The following is a 21,272-nucleotide window of genomic DNA, read 5'->3' as shown; positions in this document are numbered from 1 at the left end:
GAGACAGCTTTTATTTGACAAGGTCAGAGGTCAAGTTGACGATTTCGTAAGTACCAGTCTATGACTGCTTGTTTGTATGTTTGTTTGTTACTTACGAAATCTAAAGATTTCGAAAGTATATTGATGACTTCCGTTTTTGTTTGTTTGTTTGTAGGCACGATAACTCGAGAAACGAAGAAGCTTCCAATGTCAAATTACTCCACGTGATTCAGGATGGTGATGGCTCGCGCTGATTAGATTTTGGTCAAAATCGGTCAAAGGTCAAGGTCACAGTGAGGTCAAATATTCGATTTTTTGATGGTTTGGTACAGATAACTCGAACGGAAGAAGTTACCAATGTCAAATTACATAACGTGATTCAGGAGGATGATGGTGAGTGCTGATTAGATATTGGTCAAAATGGGTCAAAGGTCAAGGTCACAGTGAGGTCAAGCATCGAAAAAATGATAACTTGAGAACGGAACAAGCCACCAATGTCAAATTACACCACATGATTCAGGAGGGTGGTGGCTAGCGCTGATTAGATGTTGGTCAAAATCGGTCAAAGGTCAAGGTCACAGTGAGGTCAAACATCCAAAACATTCGATTTTTGATGGTTTGGTACAGAATCATCGTAGAAACTTCTGGTTTGCGTCGCTACCTTCTCCAGAGACAGCTTTTATTAGACAAGGTCAGAGGTCAAGTTGACTATTTCGTAAGTACCAGTCTATGACTGCTTGTTTGTTTGTTTATTTGTTGGCACGATAACTCGAGAACGGAAGAAGCTACCAATGTCAAATTACACCAGGTGATTCAGGAGGGTGATGGCTCGCGCTGATTAGATTTTGGTCAAAATCGGTCAAGGTCACAGTGAGGTCAAACATTCGATTTTTGATGGTTTGGTACAGAATCACCGTAGAAACTTCTGGTTTGCGTCACCACCTTCTCGAGAGACAGCTTTTATTAGACAAGGTCAGAGGTCAAGTTGACGATTTCATAAGTACCAGTCTATGACTGCTCGTTTGTTTGTTTGTAGGCACGATAACTCGAGAATGGAAGAAGCTACCAATGTCAAATTACACCACATGATTCAGGAGGGTGATGGCTTGCGCTGATTAGATTTTGGTCAAAATCGGTCAAAGGTCACAGTGAGGTCAAACATCCAAAACATGATAACTCGAGAAAAGTTACCACAGGTATTGTTGATGGAGCGTGAGTTTGGAAGATCGAGGTAAGTTCGGCGGAATTTGTGTGTCAATTTGTCGAGTTACGGCTGTTTTAAAAATTTCAGTGTTAGCGCCCATGGTGCAGAATGCCTTGCCTCGTTGTAGGCCGCGTTGTGTTTTCCATAAACATGATGTTTAAAAGTCATTTTTCATCCAATAAAGCTTATTGTCGCATGCCTGATTCGCTAAGCCGTCAGATGGTGTAAAGATGGTTTGTGGATGGCCGAATATTACGGTTTTATGACTGATAAAATAATATTAAACAATTCCGTAAATTCCTGTGGAGAAATGGAGTATTTTTGCTTCGGTCGACGTTAGGAGTTCGTTTTAACTTCGATTTTAATTCTGTCTTCGATTTTCTGCGATCGCTTAGGACGCTTAATACTCGCTTGTCGAAATTCTGGTAAAAATCGGATGTTTTATGAGATTTATGTTGGGTGTAGTATCTGAGGCTTAACTGAAGATTATGCTAATGAGGGGGATTGTAACACACAGCCTTACGTGCTCGTTTTAAAGTCAATTTCAATTCTGTCTTCACTTTCGGTAATGGTTAAGTATGCTTAGCACTCGCTTGTCGCAATTCTGGTAAAAATCGGATGTTTTATGAGACTTTGGTCGGGTGTCGTGTCTCCACGAGAGGCGGCGTGGTGAAATGGTGCCAAATGGTTTTTGTCTGCCTCGTGGTGCGCCGGAGACCTCAACACGGTTTCCGGCGCTGATTTTAACTTCAAATTCAATTATGTTTCCACCTTTCGCACTGCATAAGGTTGATCGACACTGAAATAGAGCGAATTCGACCTGAAATTCACTTTTATCGAGAGAAATACATCGAGTGCGTAGGGTGGATGTGGGTGCCGTGATACCGCGGGTCCGTGCAGGTACGGGAGAACCCAAAACTGTCTCCTTGAGGGACCGTTTATTGTTGGGGTCTGTGTGATCAACGTTTGCATCTTTGGGGGTTTTGGGACACGCTCTGCAGGTTTCTGTAAGAATTCCGGTGTAAGGGAGACGTTTTAAGATTGTATAAAAATATTTCACCCGCCGCGTCACGGCTCGTCACGTGGCGCAGCGCGCTCGAGCAGACGCGTCGTTGAGTCATGTAAAGGTTTTGCGTGTGCGCGCTGACATCGCGCTCGCCCCGGCATCCTTTCGAGCTTGGGGGGGGGGGCGTTGAGTGTGACTTTACGTTACGTTAATTTGCGGTAACTCGAATGGAAGAAGCTACCAGTATCAAATTACACCACGTGATTCAGGAGGGTGATGGCTAGCGCTGATTAGATTTTGGTCAAAATCGGTCAAAGGTCAAGGTCACAGTGAGGTCAAAAATTCGATTTTTGATGGTTTGGTACAGAATCATCGTAGAAACGTCTGGTTTGCATCACTACCTTCTCTAGAGACAGCTTTTATTAGACAAGGTCAGAGGTCAAGTTGATTATTTCGTAAGTACCAGTCTATGACTGCTTGTTTTATTCATTTGATTTGCTGTCATGTTTTAATTATTTGGGTGTTCCTGCTTTAATTGTTGGCTCACACCAACTAAACTTCTGGGACTTGCTTTGCCAATGGACGTTTGCATTTCTCATTCCTAATGGGTGGCGAGGTGTTTGACAATAGAGCCATCTGCTCGAGTTTACGGACTGGCTTTTTCTTAAGCTACATATCGTTGTGTACTTAAGCTACATATCGCTGATGGCTGCAAAACTGAAACTGGCTGCTGCCTTCCTTTCCTGTCCTTTTGTGTCCCTTCTCTCTTTCTTTCTTCTTTCTTCCTCCCCCTCCCCTCCCCTAATATGTTACCAATACTCCTGCTAGGGTGCTCGTGCCACAACTTGGCTTTCAGCGGCGTTCTGGTGTAAGGCGCAGCAAGAACGCAGGTGGCAGCGGCTCTTTGGCTGTGGAAGTAGATACAGAAGTTTTCCCAACCGTTTCAGAACGGGAAGATTATACGATACCAGATTCACCACCTATAGACCGGCAAAGCCAACGAGCCTCAAGCTCTGCTTTGGTCAGCATTCTTCGTCCCTCACGACCAGATCCTGCAATTTCTGCATATCTTCCAGACACTTCTGAAAGCCATTCTACCATTCCTTCAGTAAAGCAGATCAGCACAACTGATGTCAGAAGGCATGTAGTTGATACAATTACTGAGCGGGAGAATGTGGATAAGCCAGCCATTTTGCTTCACACTTCCAATCCCGCAAAACCTCATGACAACACCACCCCTGCGGAGGTGCCAAAACCTTTACCCAGAAAAATCACGCCTCTGCAATTGGTTGTTTCATCAAATGCACCATTGCAACCATTGCCCTTACCTCTGTTTAATTCTGTACTAGCCTCTCCTGTAAGTCCGAAGCCAGGTAGATCTGAGCAAAACGCTTTGGATCAACCTTTAGTCAGGGCTCGAGAGGATGAAGAAGAATCCCGTCATGAAGGAGTTGGCAGCAACATTGAAACAAAGGATGGCGACTCGCATTATACACCTCATTTTGTGGAACTGGCAGAGATTTCCACAACATCGTGCCCTTCTGATATTCTGTCCCACAGCTATGATAGTGTGTTGTCTGAAAAGATAGATGCTGAGAATGGAATCTCAAATGTTGGGACAACACCCGATGAAAAACCTTTTGCAGAGGTAATGACACAAGTAAATGTAGGTAAGAGCGCATATTCGCATGTTGTACCGACGATGAGTCACACCGTTTCGGAGGGTTATCGAGAGATCGTTCAAGAAACGACACCAGAAAACCTCTCGAGGGAAGATGACTGCCACGTGAAATCTGCACGCTTGAGTACCGCAAGCACTACACCATCCAATGATCATTATTTTACCGCCGTCGATGATCAGCCTAGTATTAACCAGAGCACTTACTTTGAGAGTATTTTGGAGCTTCCGTCTGACCAAAAGCCAGGTAAGATGGAGAAACATTCTTCGGCTCCACTTCTGGTGCTCTCTGGACGTGGAGTCGATTTGATCCAAAACGAACGAATGGGCGAGATTATTAGAGAGAAGGATGAGGATTTGCAATATGTGCATAGCGTGCAAGAACTAGTAAAGACTTCAAGCTCTCCATCGTCTGAAGTTTTGTTCCATGACTCTGATGATCCACTTTCCAAACCAGAAAACAATTTTATGAGCGACAGCACAAACTCTGTGATGCAGCTTGCCGAGTGGAATGCAGACAAGGGGCCAATAATGGAAGTGCAAGATATTTCCAAGATCTCAGGTGTGGATATATTAAAGAAAGATGCGAGTTCCAATCAGGGTGTTCTGGACACTATTCGACAAGCGCCAGCAGATAAATCCAGGCCGAAAGCTCATTTTCAGGTGAGATCTGCACGGATGCGTTCTACTGGCAAGCCCGAATCGACCGCGAATGGTTCTTTGTCGGTGGTCAGTGACTCGAGTGTTGGCCGGAATACACAACATGAGAAAAGGATGGTTTTTGAGTCGACTTCTGACCAAGTTTTAGGTGAGCAAAAGCTTTCTCAAAATCAGAATAAAGAGAAGAAATCTGGAATTTCTGACATTGGTTTGTTGTTGGACACTCCGGTTCCTTCAAGTAGCACTTCAACATCACACCAATTTACCTTTGAGACCACTGAAGATATTGAGAATACCTCAAGCAATTCAATTGAATCGCTCTCAAATATCGAGGCTTCTGCTCAAGGTAATGATCCGCATCCCCAGATTTTTGGGTTTGAGTTGTTTAAAGGTCCAGAGAAACCACCCCGCATTAGCTCTTCCTCTCAACCGGAACAATCGTTGGACCTTCCACCGAACAAGACAAATCGGACATCAACTCCGATCGCAGAGGGCCTTGCCGTTTCAGCTCCTTTGGCTACGAGTAACATGATCAACATTGGTTACATTTCTACTCCGACTACCCCACCTTGGAAATATGCCGAGGGTAACGTGATAGAATCTCCCCGAGAAGACGGGCAGAGGTCCTGCGACAGCATTGCCACCGTGGAAGCCAGCCCTTCAAAGAACATCAGGTGAGCAGAAGTTTATAATGGTTCTTTGATCATCATACCACGGTTGCTTTTTCCTTCGACATCACAGTGCCATGCTAGGAAATTGTAATTTGTTTGCATTGAGAACACCAAACCACTTGATTGTATTTAAAGATTACTGAGATATATTTTCATGATATTTATTTTATTATTATTATTTTTTAGAATTGATTTGTATGACAGATATACTGTATTTTTCGGCGTATAAGTCGATATCCCCTCCCCATAAGTCCGGGCCTCAACTTTTATTCAGAATTGACTTGTCTGTTTAAAGACATTGAATTGCATAAATGAAAAAATATTGCAAAGTCTGATATTTTCTGAAATAAATTGCATAATTTTTAATTTAAAGTACACTGCAACAAGTTGCCACAACATCGTGGATGCGTTCCTAGAAAGTGCAACATTAGGCAAAACGACGTTGAGCAGACAAGATATTCCCATAGACGTCATGTTATAATGGTGGGAGGATGTGTTCCCAGGGCACATTTTCAGTCACCTTAACATAACTTTAACCTCACTTACTACATGTTAGAGACAAATATTAAACAAATCAATAAACTAGATAGTATTCATAAAATCCTTACCCTGCGCAGTCTTGAGAATGACTTGGTGTGAGCCAACTCTTCTGGTGGCCAATTTGTCATTAAAAAAAATTAAATTCAAATCAAATGGAAGACCAAAGAAAATAGGTACTGCATTGGAGTTATCAGAAGGAACCCAAACAAGTAAAAAGCAAAGATGAAGTCATCAGGCAGAACCTCTATATGACTTGGGTTTCAGCTGCTACTCCTCTCCCCTCAAACCCATCCAGGTGCAGCCAAGTGAGCCTTATTAAAAAAAAAAAATTAAATGCTTCTGTCTGCCAGACCATGCGTCTGATCAGGTTGAAATTTAAAACATATATTCCCCATCACCACTAGATCATAATTTTGACGTTTCATTTCGATCGATGCAGCACTTTGAGAGAATAAAAAAAATTTTTTTCCTTCAATCCAATATGGCTGCCAAACCATGTGACATCAATTATTCATGAAGACCCTGGTATCCCCATATCTTGGGGAACGTGTGTGAAGTTTCCCCTCGATCTGTCCAGCCATTCTGTAGGAGGGGATTTTAAAGGTTTTTGGCTAAATCCAATATGGCTGCCACACCTCATGTCCTATACGTCATAATTATCATTAAAACATTCTGCAGGAGTAGTCGCAGGTCTGGTGAACATTTCATGTCAATCCGATAAGTGCTTCCAGAGAAAAGGGAATAAGAAAATGCAGACATATATTCCCCCAACCGATTGCTTAACCCCGCTTTTCACTTCACAAGCATGGGCTAACAACAAATGAAATACCCAAATGGACAATTAAGTGAATAGTTACAGGAGTACTCACCAAAATGTAGGTCCGAGATTGCTCGTTGGGATGGGAGAGGTGCGAGTGTGGAGGGGTTACATGCAGGGAGAGACAGGCCTTCATGTCACTGGACTGCTCAAATAATTTGTGAGCTTGGAAGGCAAAGGGGTGGGTGGACTGTAAGCCCAGAGCGATGTGGCACTCCACTCGCCATGATCGAGTTTTCTGGTGTGTCGCATGGCGAATCTGAAATCGAGAGATCAGCGATCGAGCTATTGAACGGGCCGCACAGCAAATCCGGATTGGAGAAGTCGTAACCAAGGTGCCCCGAGATGGTGCGATCAGAGCGCCAGGGAAATACGAATATTTGTTTGCAGACTAATCTTGTGCTGAGAAGAAAAGAGTACTTAAAAACATTGTATTGTCTGGAATGTTTGCCGATTGGGTGAAAAATTAACCGTTAATCCGCTCACGAACACGTGATATTGTCCAATCGATATGCGAAATGTGTTTGGGACTGGCGTAAACGGAAGGATACATTGCGGACTACCAAGAAGACTAATCCCGTCTGCAAAGCTAGGTAGACGAGCATTGACGATAAGTTGGAGGAAACCATTTACTTTTGTAATTTATCCGAAAAGTCGTCCGCCAAAGTAATTCAAATATTATTCATAAAACCGCTCATTAGTATTCCTGATCTGAGAGGAAGCTGGCTAGGAATGTGCATTGTTAGTGTTAGGGAGAAATTAAGACTTGAATTGTTCTGACAAACAGTTTTGTTAACTACCGAGTTGATCTAGGTTCATCTTGTACTCCATATTGATTTATCTATGACTGAAGGGGGGTAAAAATCAGCCAATTCGACTTGTAGGCCAAAAAATACAGTGGAGATATGGACATAGGTGTTTTGCTGGGGAAAGATAAATGGCACGATTAAATGATTCTGATGATCTTAGTTTTCGTTTTTGTACAATCATAGAATGTGTACATATATACTTGTGCTTTTATTTATTTTCTATTCTTACATGCATTTTGCAGATCGAAAGAGGTGCCAGACAGGGGGAGACGATCTCACCAAACTAGTTCACTGCATGCCTAAAAGGAGTCTTCCAACAGCTAAATTGGGAAAGTCGATTAGTAAATGTCGATGGAGAAAGTTTTCATAATGACATAGTTTTGATTTCAAAATGAAAATATAGGATGGAAGAGCTCATTTTGAAGTCAAAAAGATTCGAATAAAATTAATCAACATGCACAAAAATCATGTTCGCCTGCCATGCAAAAAAAGAATGGCGTTCTAATTGATGTTTGCAGAATGGAAGAAACCAGCAAATGCATTTTCTTGGAACAACTTGTACAAATGGATACGGATCGCTGTGCAGAAATGAAGACTTACTGAGCAAGATTGGCAGCATTTGGCAAAGTAAATATCATGAAAGGCAAACTGCCCTAGTCGGAAAAGGAAAGTTCACGATCGGTGTGTTCTACAAGCAACAACGTATGGTGGGGGAAATGTGATCTCTAACAGCGAAGATGGAGCAAACATTGATCGCCGTGGAAAGATGGCTCTCTGGCCTAACAGAAGCAGAATGAATAGATTAGACAGAGAGCATTTCTTGACAAAAGCAACTGAAATGGAACCGTTCCGGCCACGCAGCAAACAGAAGGAACGAGCAACAAGAATTGCAGACTTGTAACCTCGAAGGCCGCGGAGGTAGACCAAAGTTCAGACTGAGAAGTGAAATTGAATAGCTTACCGGAGTATGCTGACCTTAAATTGCACTGAAAAGAACGGAAATGGACCACGTTGATGGAAGCCTTCTTCTTGCGGTGGACCAAATTAGCCGGCCAAGTCCTGCATTTGATTATAATCTGTCTGCAAGCTGGTCTTTCTGCATGGACAAGTCCTAATCTTCAAAAAAAAAAAAAGAAGTTCTAATCATGTGCTTTTGTCTTTGATTCTGCTTTGTGCCGCTTCCTGGGAGCTGCTGAAGTTTGACGTTGCTTGCTCTGCTTTTGGAATTTTGTTTTATATAATTGTTTATCCTTTTCTTCATTGTGGTGTCCTTTGGCTTTTTTATTTTTATTTTTAGTCTGACGTTTTTTGTTTTTTTTTAAACCTTTGCCACCAAAGGTGGATGAAGCTTATATTTTCACCTCTGTTTGTCTGTCTGCTTGTCGATCTGTGAGCAGGATATCTCAAAAAGTTGATTGATTCGGATGAAACTTAATGGACAGGTTTGGTTTGTGATTAGGACAAATTGATTCAATTTTGTTGTAGATTTGGATCCGGATCCGGATTCGAGTACTTTTTATAAAAGTGATTCTTCGCCATTGATTGATGTGGTGAAAAACTATATGAAACATGATATCTCAAAGTTGTGGGCGGATTGGGAAAAAAATGTGGTGGATGAGTTGGGTAAGTGATGAGAACAAGCCGATTAGATTTTGGTTCAGGTCCGGATGCAGATTCGGCCTATCGGTGGGCTACAAAACATAAACTGTTCAGCCGAGCGGAGGAATGTGCTCCACCGAGTTTTGGTTTAGTTCTTTGCTTTCTTTTTTTTTTCACTGCTGATGCAGAACCAGGTATGGTGTTGATGTGAACGTGTGAAAATTTGTGTGACCATTGCAAACCACCCAGTTTGGATGGTTGTCCATGGCAATGCTCTGTGGTGATACCTTTATCTTTTCACTTGTGACTTGATCCTTGGCATTGTCATGCTTTGTGGCAGCGTCTGGATCATGACCCGGATGATTATTCAGAGCAGGTTAGAAACGGTTCCATGTCCGATTTTTTTTTTTTTTTTTTTATTTATTTTTTTTTTTTTTAAATCTCCGTACCTTGCGTTAATGGTCATCCCCTGGCACTCATTGACTGGAAACGTCGTTGCTCCATTATTCCAATCTCATTTTGATCCGTCCTGTAGCCAATGGCAACTTACATGATTATCTTGAGTTCTGAGCGATGTCACTTTTAAAACGCATCTTATTGAGCTGTTCAGGAATAAATCTTTGTTTATTTATCAGCATTTTCAAAACAGACTCTTGGTTTGAAACTACTCATATCATCTGAGTACACATTGCTTGGTCACTGTCTTCTCTGGACCCTCACCTGAGGTTTGTCACCTTTGACAGCTAATGAATTTATTTGGGTTGCACTGTCAGTACTTCCCTGTCACGTGTTGCTTTGTGCCAATGTTAACATGGACAACTTGTCACTGTACTGTTTTTAAATTTTTTTTATTATTTATTTACTTATTCATTCATTCCAAGTTTGGTTTTTGTATTTTGATCGTAATACATAAGAGTGCAAATGTTTTTGTGTACTTTTGCATCGTAGTTTGGGTTTCCTTGGTGACTGGTTGCGTGACAGTTTTGTGAAACGATCGAATGCCGAGCGTGGCATGCCATTTTGTGCTTTGTTTTCCTGTTTTGTGCTTGCCCAGTTTGCAGGCAGTGAAACCCATTCCAGTACAACCTGTAGAGGGTTCCAGGAAGAAACTGGTGCCCAGTGTGGTCCTAACGGACATGTTGAACAGTGAAGGGGTAAGTGTGATGGCCATCGTTGCAAAGTTAAGTCAGTTAATTTGTTAAACATTGATCGCTGATAAGTTTAATACAATCCTTCTTTGCCTCGTGTTCTCGTTTACTTGAAGAACTATTTAATTACACATCCAGGCCATCATGGTGCACCTTTAGTGGTTCTGTAATGACTGTGGTTCGCCATGTTGAAGTGTCTCGGTAAATTGTAAGGTGTATTGGTGTTCTATTCCTGCTGTATTCATACACAGCTCTCATCCCTTTATTCTGGCCCAGTTTCCAGCAATTTCTCCACTTTGACCAACCCTTTTTGAGATTGGAGGGAAAATTTTGTGGCAAAATGGCAAAGGGAGAGAGAGAATTCCTTTTCTCGTTTTTCGTCACCACTCCAATGTGTTGAAGGGTGAGAGTTGTGGTGGATAATGTCCCATCTAAGTGTGTGCGTTTTTGTCAGGATTCCACCGGCGATGACCAAGGACCCTGGACTCACCTGACCCGGGCAGAGCTCCAGCAGCTCATTGTCCGCTCTGAGGTGGCATTAAAAGAACGTGACGACCGCATCCAGGCACTCGAGAACTACATCGACCATCTGCTTGTGCGTGTCATGGAGGAAACCCCGTCCATGCTTCGGAAAGACCGCCGCACCTCGCGCAAAGCGGGCCGCATATGCTGACTCCTCTGGTGGAGCCAGTATGCCGCCACCCACATTAAGAGGACATAATTGTAATCATTGTGAATCCATCCTGTAGCCGAGCTGTGGTCAAGTCAACTTTATCAGGTTCTGTCGAAGTGTCTGATCTGCTCATTGAAGCTCACTGCACAGTCGATGGGTTTCGAGCTAGAACGTTTCAAAGGTTTTGAATGTTCCAGCATTTGATTATTGGAAACTATTTGTTCACCTGCACCAATCGTGCGCTCAGGTTACCTTTGCTTAAGATGCAATGCAATTTGTTGGCGTCTGGACAAAGCATTCGCAATCCTTCTCGGGCCCATGGCGACTTTGGTCTCCTTTCGGAACTTCTGGTATTGCAAGATGGTGGAAAGCTAGACCCAGTTTGCCATCCTACATGCTTTACCCTTTACATTGCAAGCTGACTTGTACTGTCCATTCGTTTGGAATTTCAAATCCCGTTGGCCCTTTTGCAATACCTCCGTTGTCCACTGCCCTTTTGAACCCGCTCATGATGAAGATTCATCGTAACATTTGTTGTTTTTGTTCACTATTCTCACACTCCTCCATTCCTTGACTTGTGCTTGCAGGAATGTTGCACCACTCGACATAAAAGCTTTCCCATATTGTTTTAAGTTTCCTTCATTTGGTTTTCTTCAGTTAAAATTTTTATTTCAGTTCCTTTTGCATCTTCGACCTGACCAATGAAGTCATCAATCAGAGGGTCTCAAAGGGACGCGGAGATGGAGGTGATCTTGAGCCGTTCGTGTCAGTGATTTACGAGCTGAAGCTTGTCAGAAATGTCCAGCAGGTCAATAACTTTGTTGCTTCCTTTTTTTTTTTAATCTATTTTTGGGGAAGTAAAGATGTCGTCATAACACGCTTTATTGGAATTGTTTTTTTTTTCCCTTGTGTGGTACAAATGAAGTTTCAACATCCTTAATTTAAAATTCTCAGCCATAGCCTTAAAATTTCTGATCTTCGCCAAATTGCTTGCCTTTGCATTTACCTTTTGAATCTATTTGTCCAATCAATTCCTAATCTTGTAGGATGATCTGTATTTATTCTCCAGCATTTTCCTTATGATTGTTAAATTTGTCATGTTACTCTGTGTTGCAATGAAGTTTTGGGGTTTTTTTTTATTTTTTAAAAAATCCTTGGATGGCATCTGTTCATTTTCCATACTCTTCCTCCTCTGGGGCCATGTTAAAGCAGCCGTCATCCATTCTGTGCACAATCTGTAGAGTTTCCTTGTTTTTCTGGTCTTGGATCTCAGTCGATCATGGTGCTTCTCTTAAACAAATTTTTAGATGCTCGTTTTAAAATGAATGAACTTCTAATAAAGTATTTTTTTTCTCTCAGATCAATTTTGTGGGATGTTCAGTTTAACTTGATACTTTTGGGGGGAAATCATCATAATGCTTTATTCTGTTACAGGTTGCGGTGATTTAATTATTATTACAATCAGAGTACCTGCCCGACGGGTGATCTTGCTCCAAGCGTGAAACTTGATGCTCTGACACAGCCCTTTATTTTGGCGGTGTATAGGCAACAGACAGCTACCTCAATTGCTTCCAAAAATAAAAAAATAACCTGTTACGTATAGGAAGTAAAAACATGCTTGCTGTTCATGTGCATCTGTAATATATCGTGGTTATACAGCTCGAAAATTCCTATTGCACTTTGTGCATGGCTGACACCAGACATGAAGCTTGAGGCATATATGTCGTCGCTTTCTTAAAACGAGAGCTACGATACATCTGGTTTTCTCCTGACATGTTCCCCTTTTCAGTCCTTAAATCTCCATCCGGCCAGGTTTTTAAATATCTTTAAAATGTTTGGGATTATTTTTTAACCTTTTTTTTTTTTTTAAACTTTTTTCTTACGGTTATAAAATGTGGCTGTGGAATGTTTGGACCAGGACAGTTTGTTACAAGTCTACTACTCTGTCATGGCATAATGGACGTTTTCAAACATCGATACCCACGCTTCCACTTACTGTCCAATCTCGCAGTGAGCGAGAGTCCAGTGGCGTGTTCGACCTGCGATTGATTCTTTGAGTCCATACCGTTCACACCTTTTGTTTGTCTTCAAGCGCTCTTTATTTGATTTTACAGTCTCGGCACATGTGCCTGGCTGAAGAGGTGCGCACTTGGACCCATGGCCAATACCGACCGTGACTCCCGGACCACAGATAACTCCGTGGCTTGATGGGTGTTTCAGCAACTGCGGATTCCAGCAAAAGCAATTGCACTGAGCAGGGTTCTCCTGTCCACAGCCACATTACCTACTCGGTACAACTTCCTGAGCTGGGGTCCACGTCCTCAATGTATGTCCGAGTGCTTAATGTGGCCGTGCATAACTGTGAGTGCAGCATCGGTGAATCAGTGGGGAAAAAAGTCTATCAATTATGAATATGCTATGTCGGATCAGTGAAACAAAGGACATAAACGAGCAGGTCTGCAAATGTAAACTATTTATTTACACAAGCAGGCAATGATCATTAAAGCATATATTTACAGGCAAGCCACAGCAATTTTTATTTCACACAAGCAGGTAATCTCTATTCTTCATGTAATATTCCAAAACGATCATTACAAATCTAATCGACCACCACAGCATAAGGGAGCACAGACCTGAATGCCAGCAGATGGGCAGGCCTCCAGCAATGCTGTCGACAACCGATGCCCCCGCCTTGTTTGTCGGTGGCACAGCAGGAGCTGGACTCACCCATTAAGCATCACATGGATACAAGACAGACCAATGAGGGGACAGCTGTCCAAGAAGTTAAAGCTGCCATTGGGAGTATAGCTCTGTGCTGCTCAGACCCTAAACCATGCCCCTCCCAGGGGCCATGCAATCCGATAGATTCAAGGGCTGAATGCTTGTGCGTCTGGGGAATTCATGAGCTGCGATTGAACCTGTGAGGACAAATAGGCTGGTGAACGTGGTGCCGTGGAGAGCTGACAATCGGACCAACCAGCGGAGTTTTCCTGGACGCGCTGGCTAAGGCACACTGATTCACACTTTCTGTTCTTGCTTTCAACGATGAGCTCTCATCCGTGGGCTGGGTTACTGACTCGCATCTCACTTTCCTCTAAAGCACTACAGGCATTCACCTGCACCTCTCCTGCCACTGCACAATCATCTTCTACTCTCTTCTTTCTCCCCTTCCATTTTATTTGGTTGGGACCAATTTAAGCCTGCCGGGTGAGCGAGGGGTCGCCAATATGCCCTGACTTCTTCTCTCCTCTGTCTATCACTTCCTTATCGTGTTTCCCCAGAATCACTGAGGTGCCTGTGTGTGTAGACCCTGTGACTAAGTTGATAACTGTTTTCCAAACTGCCTGATCATCTCTTTCCATTGGCTAGACATCATGTGTAATTAGTGACACGGACTTCAGCCCCACCATTTTGTTGTGGTTCGACTTTAGCCCACGTTCCATTTACAGTATCGCTCGGCCGTTTTGATTTGGAAAAGCACAGTCACTTTTCTGGGGTGATTAATTTTCTCGGAGAGTAAAGCGGGATTTGGATGCTGCACCATACCTAAACTAAGCATCTCAGATGGTGTTTGTGAGGTGCTATGGAGTTCTCTGCAGCTCGCCACCTTCAGCGTCCTGGATCGGAAAGTGGGTCTAAGAACGCCCCTCATGACCCCCACCGCCCCGACCCCGTAACGATACTTTCATGAATCTGTTCACCACCCCCTCTGCTATCCACCTTACCTCCAAACTTTGTGTCATCTGCAAATTTGGAAAGCTTACTCTTTACCCCATTATCCAAATCGTTGATGCAAATAATGAATAGTTATGGTCCGAGTACTGATCCCTGAGGTACCCCACGACTTGCATCCTCCCAGCAAGAAATCCTCCCACTCACAGCCACTCTTTGCTTCCTATCACTAAGCCAGTTTGCAATACAATTACATACCTGATCAGCCACTCCACAAGCCCTCACTTTGGCTAACAACCTCCGATGTGGTACTTTAACGAATGCCTTCTTCAAGTCCAGAGATACTATGTCCGCTGCCTTTCCCTCATCCTCCCAATCAGACACTGCTTCATCAAACTCTAAAAGATTTGTTCAACAGGAACTACCTTTGGTAAACCCATGCTGACTACATTTAATTTGTTTGTATTTATTTAAATGGTTCCTCATCTGGTCCTTAATGTCTCAAACACCTGAAGTCAAACTAACAGGTCTATAGTTTCCCAATTCTTCTCTGGATCCTTAAACAATGGTGTTACATTTGCAACTGTCGTTGCAAATGGATGGCTCCTGTCCTACCTTTTATGAAGAGGCGTCATGCTCTCGCATTCGATCCACCTCATTGTGCTGGGGGCAAGTGACGAGATATTGGATCTCATGTCCCTCCCCCACTCCAACTACACAGCACAACCCATGGTGTCATGGTAGATTCTGCATGAGCTTTGGTGTTTATGAAATATCCACGCGTCAAACATCCAGACATAAATGAAACTCGGCACTTGGGGGTCTCAAACGCATAACCGCAGCGACACACGGACAGCGAACTGTGGGTGCCCATAATGGCCGGAGGTTTTACGGACAGGAGTCAGGGTCGTTTACAATGATACAGCACACGCGCGCACCCCTTCGGGCTCTGCTTTGAACTCGAGACGAGCGACGCGTGGCGGCTGCTGCTCATGACACCTGCACGAGGGATCACCGTGCGCTGTGACAACAACCATCTCACACGTGTGCTGTGACAACAACCATCTCACACGTGTGCCGTGACAGCAACCATCTCACACGTGTGCTGTGACAACAACCATCTCACACATGTGCTGTGACAACAACCATCTCACACGTGTGCTGTGACAACAACCATCTCACACGTGTGCTGTGACAACAACCATCTCACACATGTGCTGTGACAACAACCATCTCACACGTGTGCCGTGACAGCAACCATCTCACACATGTGCTGTGACAACAACCATCTCACACGTGTGCCGTGACAGCAACCATCTCACACGTGCGCCATGACAGCAACCATCTCACACGTGCGCCGTGACAACAACCATCTCACACATGTGCCGTGACAGCAACCATCTCACTTTGTTGTATTCTATGATTTCCTTACTTTCCTCGAACTTATGAGACCCAACTGTACATCAAATTGTCCATTTCATTAAGATTAAAATTGACCTAATTATGATTAATCAATTTTGATCTGATTGACCTGAGCTTTAAGATTTTAATCATTTTTAATCATAATTAGGTCAATTTTAATCTTAATGAAATGGACAATTTGATGTTTCCATGCCAACCCTTGGAGAAGCGGGTGGGGTGGATTTTACAAGTATCGTACTCTGCATGATTAGGTCAAAAGGTCAATATCGGCCAAAGGTCAACAACTTCGGTGAGATTTCTAAAATCCTCAATTTTCATCCGATGGACTTGAAATGTGAAGAGGATTTATATTTCAGGTCACTGAATTCAACCATCCAATTATTTTGGAGGTCCACATTGGTCAAAAGGTCAACATCGGCCGGATTTCTAAATTTTTCAATTTTCATCCGATTCACCTGAAAATTAAGTAGCAATTCCACAGTGCATCACTGAATTTGGATACCAACAATTTGAGATCAAAGTCAAACTTCTGAAATCATCAATATCAATCGAAAAACTAATCAATTTTGATCTGATTGACCTGAGCTTTAAGATTTTAGTTTTTAGATTGAAATTGATGATTTCAGAAGTTTGACTTTGATCTCAAATTGTTGGTTTCCAAATTCAGTGATGCACTGTGGAATTGCTGCTTAATTTGCAGGTTAATCGGATGAAAATTCATCATTTTTCAGACGAAATTTGATGATTTTAGAAGTTTCACCTTGAGTTGACCTTTGACCTTAAAAATAGCTGCTTTCCCGATTGAGTGATGGACTCTGCAAATCGTGTTCAACTTTCAAGTTAATAGGATGTAAATTGATGATTTTTCAGTTGAAAATTGATGATTTTAGATATTTGATCTTTGGTTGACCTTTGACCTGTTGATCTCAAAAATAATTGGTTTCCCAATCTAGTGACGCAAGATACAAGTCCTGTTCAAATTTCAAGTCAATCAGATGAAAAATAACGATTTTAGAAATTTGATCTCAAGATGACCTTTGACCTTGAGACTACCTCCACATCTTCGTAAAGTTTCATGATGATCGGTTTAGAATTGTGACCTGCAGGTGATCAACAGACAGCCAAACAAACAGACAGAATAACAAAATCGACGAAAGAATATCCTTGAAAAATCTTCGATTTTGCAAGTAACAAACAGACAGAAAGGTGTGAAAACATCACCTCCTTCACCTTCGGTAGCAGAGGTAAATATCGTGCTGTATATCGTTTTTGGCCATTTCTCTCTCTCAATGGTGAAAAAAATCACTTTAACAAGTTGGAATGAGCGAAGATCCTCGTCCTCTTCATGATGACGTCATAAAAACGAATATGACGTCATTGTGATGTATCAGGTTTGCGATAAATTATCTGTGCTAATGCCCTGTTCGATTCCCACAAACAGAATTCAAAAAGCTTGCCTAGTTTTGGACATAATTGTTTCGGCGATTTCCATTAGCGGAGATATTTTGACATCATAACTTTTTTTCTAGGAGGAATTTTCAAAATCGGAGATGGTTACTGTCTGCGCAGGGAATTTTTTTACATATATATGCCAAGTTTTAGGAAGTTTCGATGAAAACTGTAGGCTGTGAAACCAAAAAGTCCACAAGAACAACAACGTGAGTAAGACTTAGAGATCCTCCACGAGGATCTAAAAATTAAACAATTCCAGCAGTCGGTTCCGGATCCGGATATTCACCAAAACCTAATCAGTTCGTCCTTGTCACACACCCAACAAATAGACAGAGAGGGGTGAAAACATAACCTCCTTCACCTCCAGTAGCGGAGGTAAAAAAAACAAATATATTTCATTATTTTAGACGACCTTGACCTTTTGACCTAAAATGCAATCGTCTTCAGTGACCCAATATGCAAACCCAGCACAAATTTCAAGTCAATTGGATGAAAATTGATGATTTGACATTGACCTTTTGACCAAATTATTAATTTATTTTCTCAATATTCTCAGAATAAAACTTTGTTGAAAATTTGTTGACAAAAGCTCAAATGGTAAAAAAAAGTTACGGCCCAGACAGACAGACAGGCAGACAGACAGACAGACACAGAAGTGATTGAAAAACCCCGTCTTCTGCTGCGCCGAGGACGGTCTAACCTGTAGCAGGTGATCAGAACCATCCTTTGACCCCATATTGTGGAAAGTCGACCAAAGCCCTCATCTTCTTTTTTGCTTACACCCCCACTTTTTCACCTTTATTCGTTTTCTCTGCAACCGCTTGAGCAATCGACGCAAAACTTTCTACATTGGAGCACCTATACATGGAGAATCTTTAAACAAACTTACATGATGGATGATTTGATGGAAAATGCGTCTGTTTTCTGTCGGCACGGGTTGGAGGGGCTTCATGTATCTGGAATAAACGGACTCGATGTCGCTTCGCTCAGACTCGGCTGAAGAACATGACTGAAGAACATGAGTTCCCATTTACAAGGAACTTCGACGCAGTTGGACTCCATTATGGCTATCAAATTCTGTGCTGTTATTACCAACCGATGGTTCTCTCTCCGTGCTCTGTCCTTTTCAAAAGCTGAGCATCAAGCAAGGAAGGACACATCTCTCATACATACACGTACCAATGTACCATTTTTAAAGTCTTCTTTATTTATTTTTTTCCCTGTGATGTGTGACAGGTCAACAAGAGCTCCTGCATGGCTGTTATTCTTGTTGGTCTTGGTGTTGTGATGGTTCTTGTTGGGGTCCATTTTTTAAATATGCATCCATTGGTCAGACAGCTGCAAGACCCCACCCACACTGTCGCTTGACTCCACCCACCATGGCACACAGCCAAAATAATATGTCCACCATCTTGGTTTTCTGGTGGGCCTACGACATCAGGCCTGGAGGCCTCTGCTGATCATACACTGCCCCGGTTTGTTGCGTCAGATTTCCACTGGCTTTCATTGGGTTGAGTGTTGATTGGAAGGGGGGTTACATGTGGTAAGGGTGGCTGACTTGAGATCCTAAGGTCCTGAGTTTGAGCCCCATTGGCTGTTCAATTAATACCAGGTGAGGTTGACTCAGCTTGTCATCCTTCCAACGTCGGCGAAATGAGTACCAGTGGATTGGTAATATGGACACTGCATCAGTGGTATAGCCACGTCCCGAACCAATGATTCAACCAGCAGCCATAAGGCTGCACTTGAAAGAGAGATAGTTGATATTGAACCAAACCATGAAGACCCTTGTAGATGAATTGCATAATACCTTCAACAGCAAGGATGAGGGAGTTGAGTGAACAAAGGAGGCGAAAAATTCAACAAACAAGCCGATAGGTGGCGATGGGTCGCCGAGCATGGAAACTATAAGATATAGAGCAAAATGGATGTCATATAGCAGATAAGGAATCACCTTAAGATTATGCATATCAAATCTCATCCAGTTCCCTCTACTGATAACTAGTCGGTATCCATTTGAATGAAAAGTACCGAGAATGCGGTTTGAAATCAGAAATCCCCAAAGTTCGAGGGGATGCTGTGGGTGAACAAAGCTCTAAATCGAAAATCCGGCTCGATCATTTGTGCACAATGTATTCCAGATGATTAGTGTGAATTTTCATGACCATCCGACCACAACCCTAGGAGGAGTAGCATTTGGCACGCAGGCACCTCCAGCTCTCGCAAATTATCGATTTTTGCACTAATTGACCTTTGACCCCTGACCTAAGCGAAATTGGTCAATATGTCCTGAGGCAAAGTTGTAGTACTCATGGAGTACTATGAACCTGCAAAGTTCCATTCGTATCGATGCACTCACCTGGTCACTAGGGGGCCGATTCGCATGAACGGTACCGATTTTGAAGGTTTTTCGGTTGTTGCTAGGGAACCAAAGCGTCCCTAGCATACATCACAATTTCCAAAGCACTCGGTCATAAGATGTACCTACCACACGAGTTTGGTCAAAATACGCCCACGTTTACTACCAATTATGCTGATGACAAACGAACAAACATCCAAACAAACAGACAGAATTACTAACAATAAAGGTCACCTATTTCGGCGACCCAAAACCTATTTTGGCGACCCAGTATATACATATATATATATATATATATATATATATATATATATATATATATATATATATATATATATATATATATATATATATATGTTGTTGTTCGTCTTTCGGCTGCTCCCGTTAGGGGTCGCCACAGCGGATCATCCGTTATGATCCGCATACTGATTTGGCACAGGTTTTACGCTGGATGCCCTTCCTGACGCAACCCTGGTCGCCTCTTACGACACAGGGATAAGGATTGTGTTTCGCCATGATTCCGGGCTGCCCTACACACTCTCATCGTGCGGCCCAGCACAGAGCTCCCGTCCTCAAGCGATCCTCCAACCCAAGCCTCCGAGTAGCCGGATTACAGGCGCACGCCACGACGCCCGGTTATATATATATATATATATATATATATATATATATATATATATATATATATATATATATATATATATATATATATATATATATATATATATATATATATATATATATATATATATATTGTGGTCAAGGTGTGGTCATTCTTGTTTTGATATAACTTTGTCGAAGTTTGAACCACCGATCACCAAGACACACAACAGACGCTTTACATAAATTGGTGTGGTGTTGATGTGGAGCAGGCATGATGCGCCGAATGGCCTCCTCCTGCATCTAATTTCCTTCTGAATACTCTTGTATGTCTAAGCATTACACCACTGAGGCTTGTCAAGTTCCAAGAACAAGATATAATCTCAGGATTTACTCATGCATCACTATCAGACTAGCGGAATCGAATAATTTGGCCAAGGTCAAGCGAAGCGAGGTTGAGGCCTTTTATCTATGCAGTACTAATAAATGTTAGAGTGTGTCAGTGTGTCAGTTAGTCAGTCAGTCAGTCATATCAGTGTGTGTCTCCCCCATAGCTCCAAAACTAAGAAACCCAGCAGCCTGAAACTTTACAGGCACACTAACGGAACTCCAAGGAAGTGCATGAGTGAAAATTGGGTGTTTAGTTTAATTAAAACACCCCTTTTGAAAATAATTAACGACATTATTTAATTATATCCTTTATCAGGCGCATCCTCGGACACCTCCATACATCCGCGGTCACCTCGCTCTCCCTTGCTGGGGTCCTAATTCACCATTTTGTTCAGCCTGCTCAACAATGCCTTGACTTGGAACAGGCCGCAACAGTTTATTAACGATAAAGTGCTCAAAATGTTTTTTTTTTCACTTTCCTCACTCTTATCATCGAATGTCTCATTTACATACCTATGAATCGCTGCATAAATCGCTTTTGCAAGCGATACAGTTTTCAAATTATAAGCTTGGAGAGATGTCATCCATTATAT

General features: G+C 42.4%; 1 protein-coding gene across 4 annotated transcripts in view; it reads left to right on the top strand.

Annotated features, from left to right (window-relative positions):
* The window catches only part of LOC147033968 (uncharacterized), a 35,727-nt gene extending 23,579 nt beyond the window's left edge, over positions 1-12,148 (top strand). For all 4 annotated transcript variants that reach the window (XM_085873915.1, XM_085873910.1, XM_085873920.1 and 1 more), the window contains 3 exons: positions 3,018-5,201; positions 10,018-10,117; positions 10,566-12,148. In XM_085873915.1, the coding sequence (XP_085730041.1) occupies positions 3,018-5,201; positions 10,018-10,117; positions 10,566-10,784 (2,503 nt within the window). In that variant the 3' untranslated portion in view covers positions 10,785-12,148. The remainder of the gene's footprint in view (positions 1-3,017; positions 5,202-10,017; positions 10,118-10,565) is intronic.
* The last annotated feature ends 9,124 nt before the right edge of the window (positions 12,149-21,272 follow it).

The sequence above is a fragment of the Eptatretus burgeri genome, chromosome 1 (genome assembly GCF_056783735.1).
Source record: "Eptatretus burgeri isolate ZD-2024b chromosome 1, Ebu_testis_v1, whole genome shotgun sequence".
Taxonomy (NCBI): domain Eukaryota; kingdom Metazoa; phylum Chordata; class Myxini; order Myxiniformes; family Myxinidae; genus Eptatretus; species Eptatretus burgeri.
Note: the sequence above shows the minus strand (reverse complement) of the source record. Positions and strands in the feature narration are given on the sequence as shown.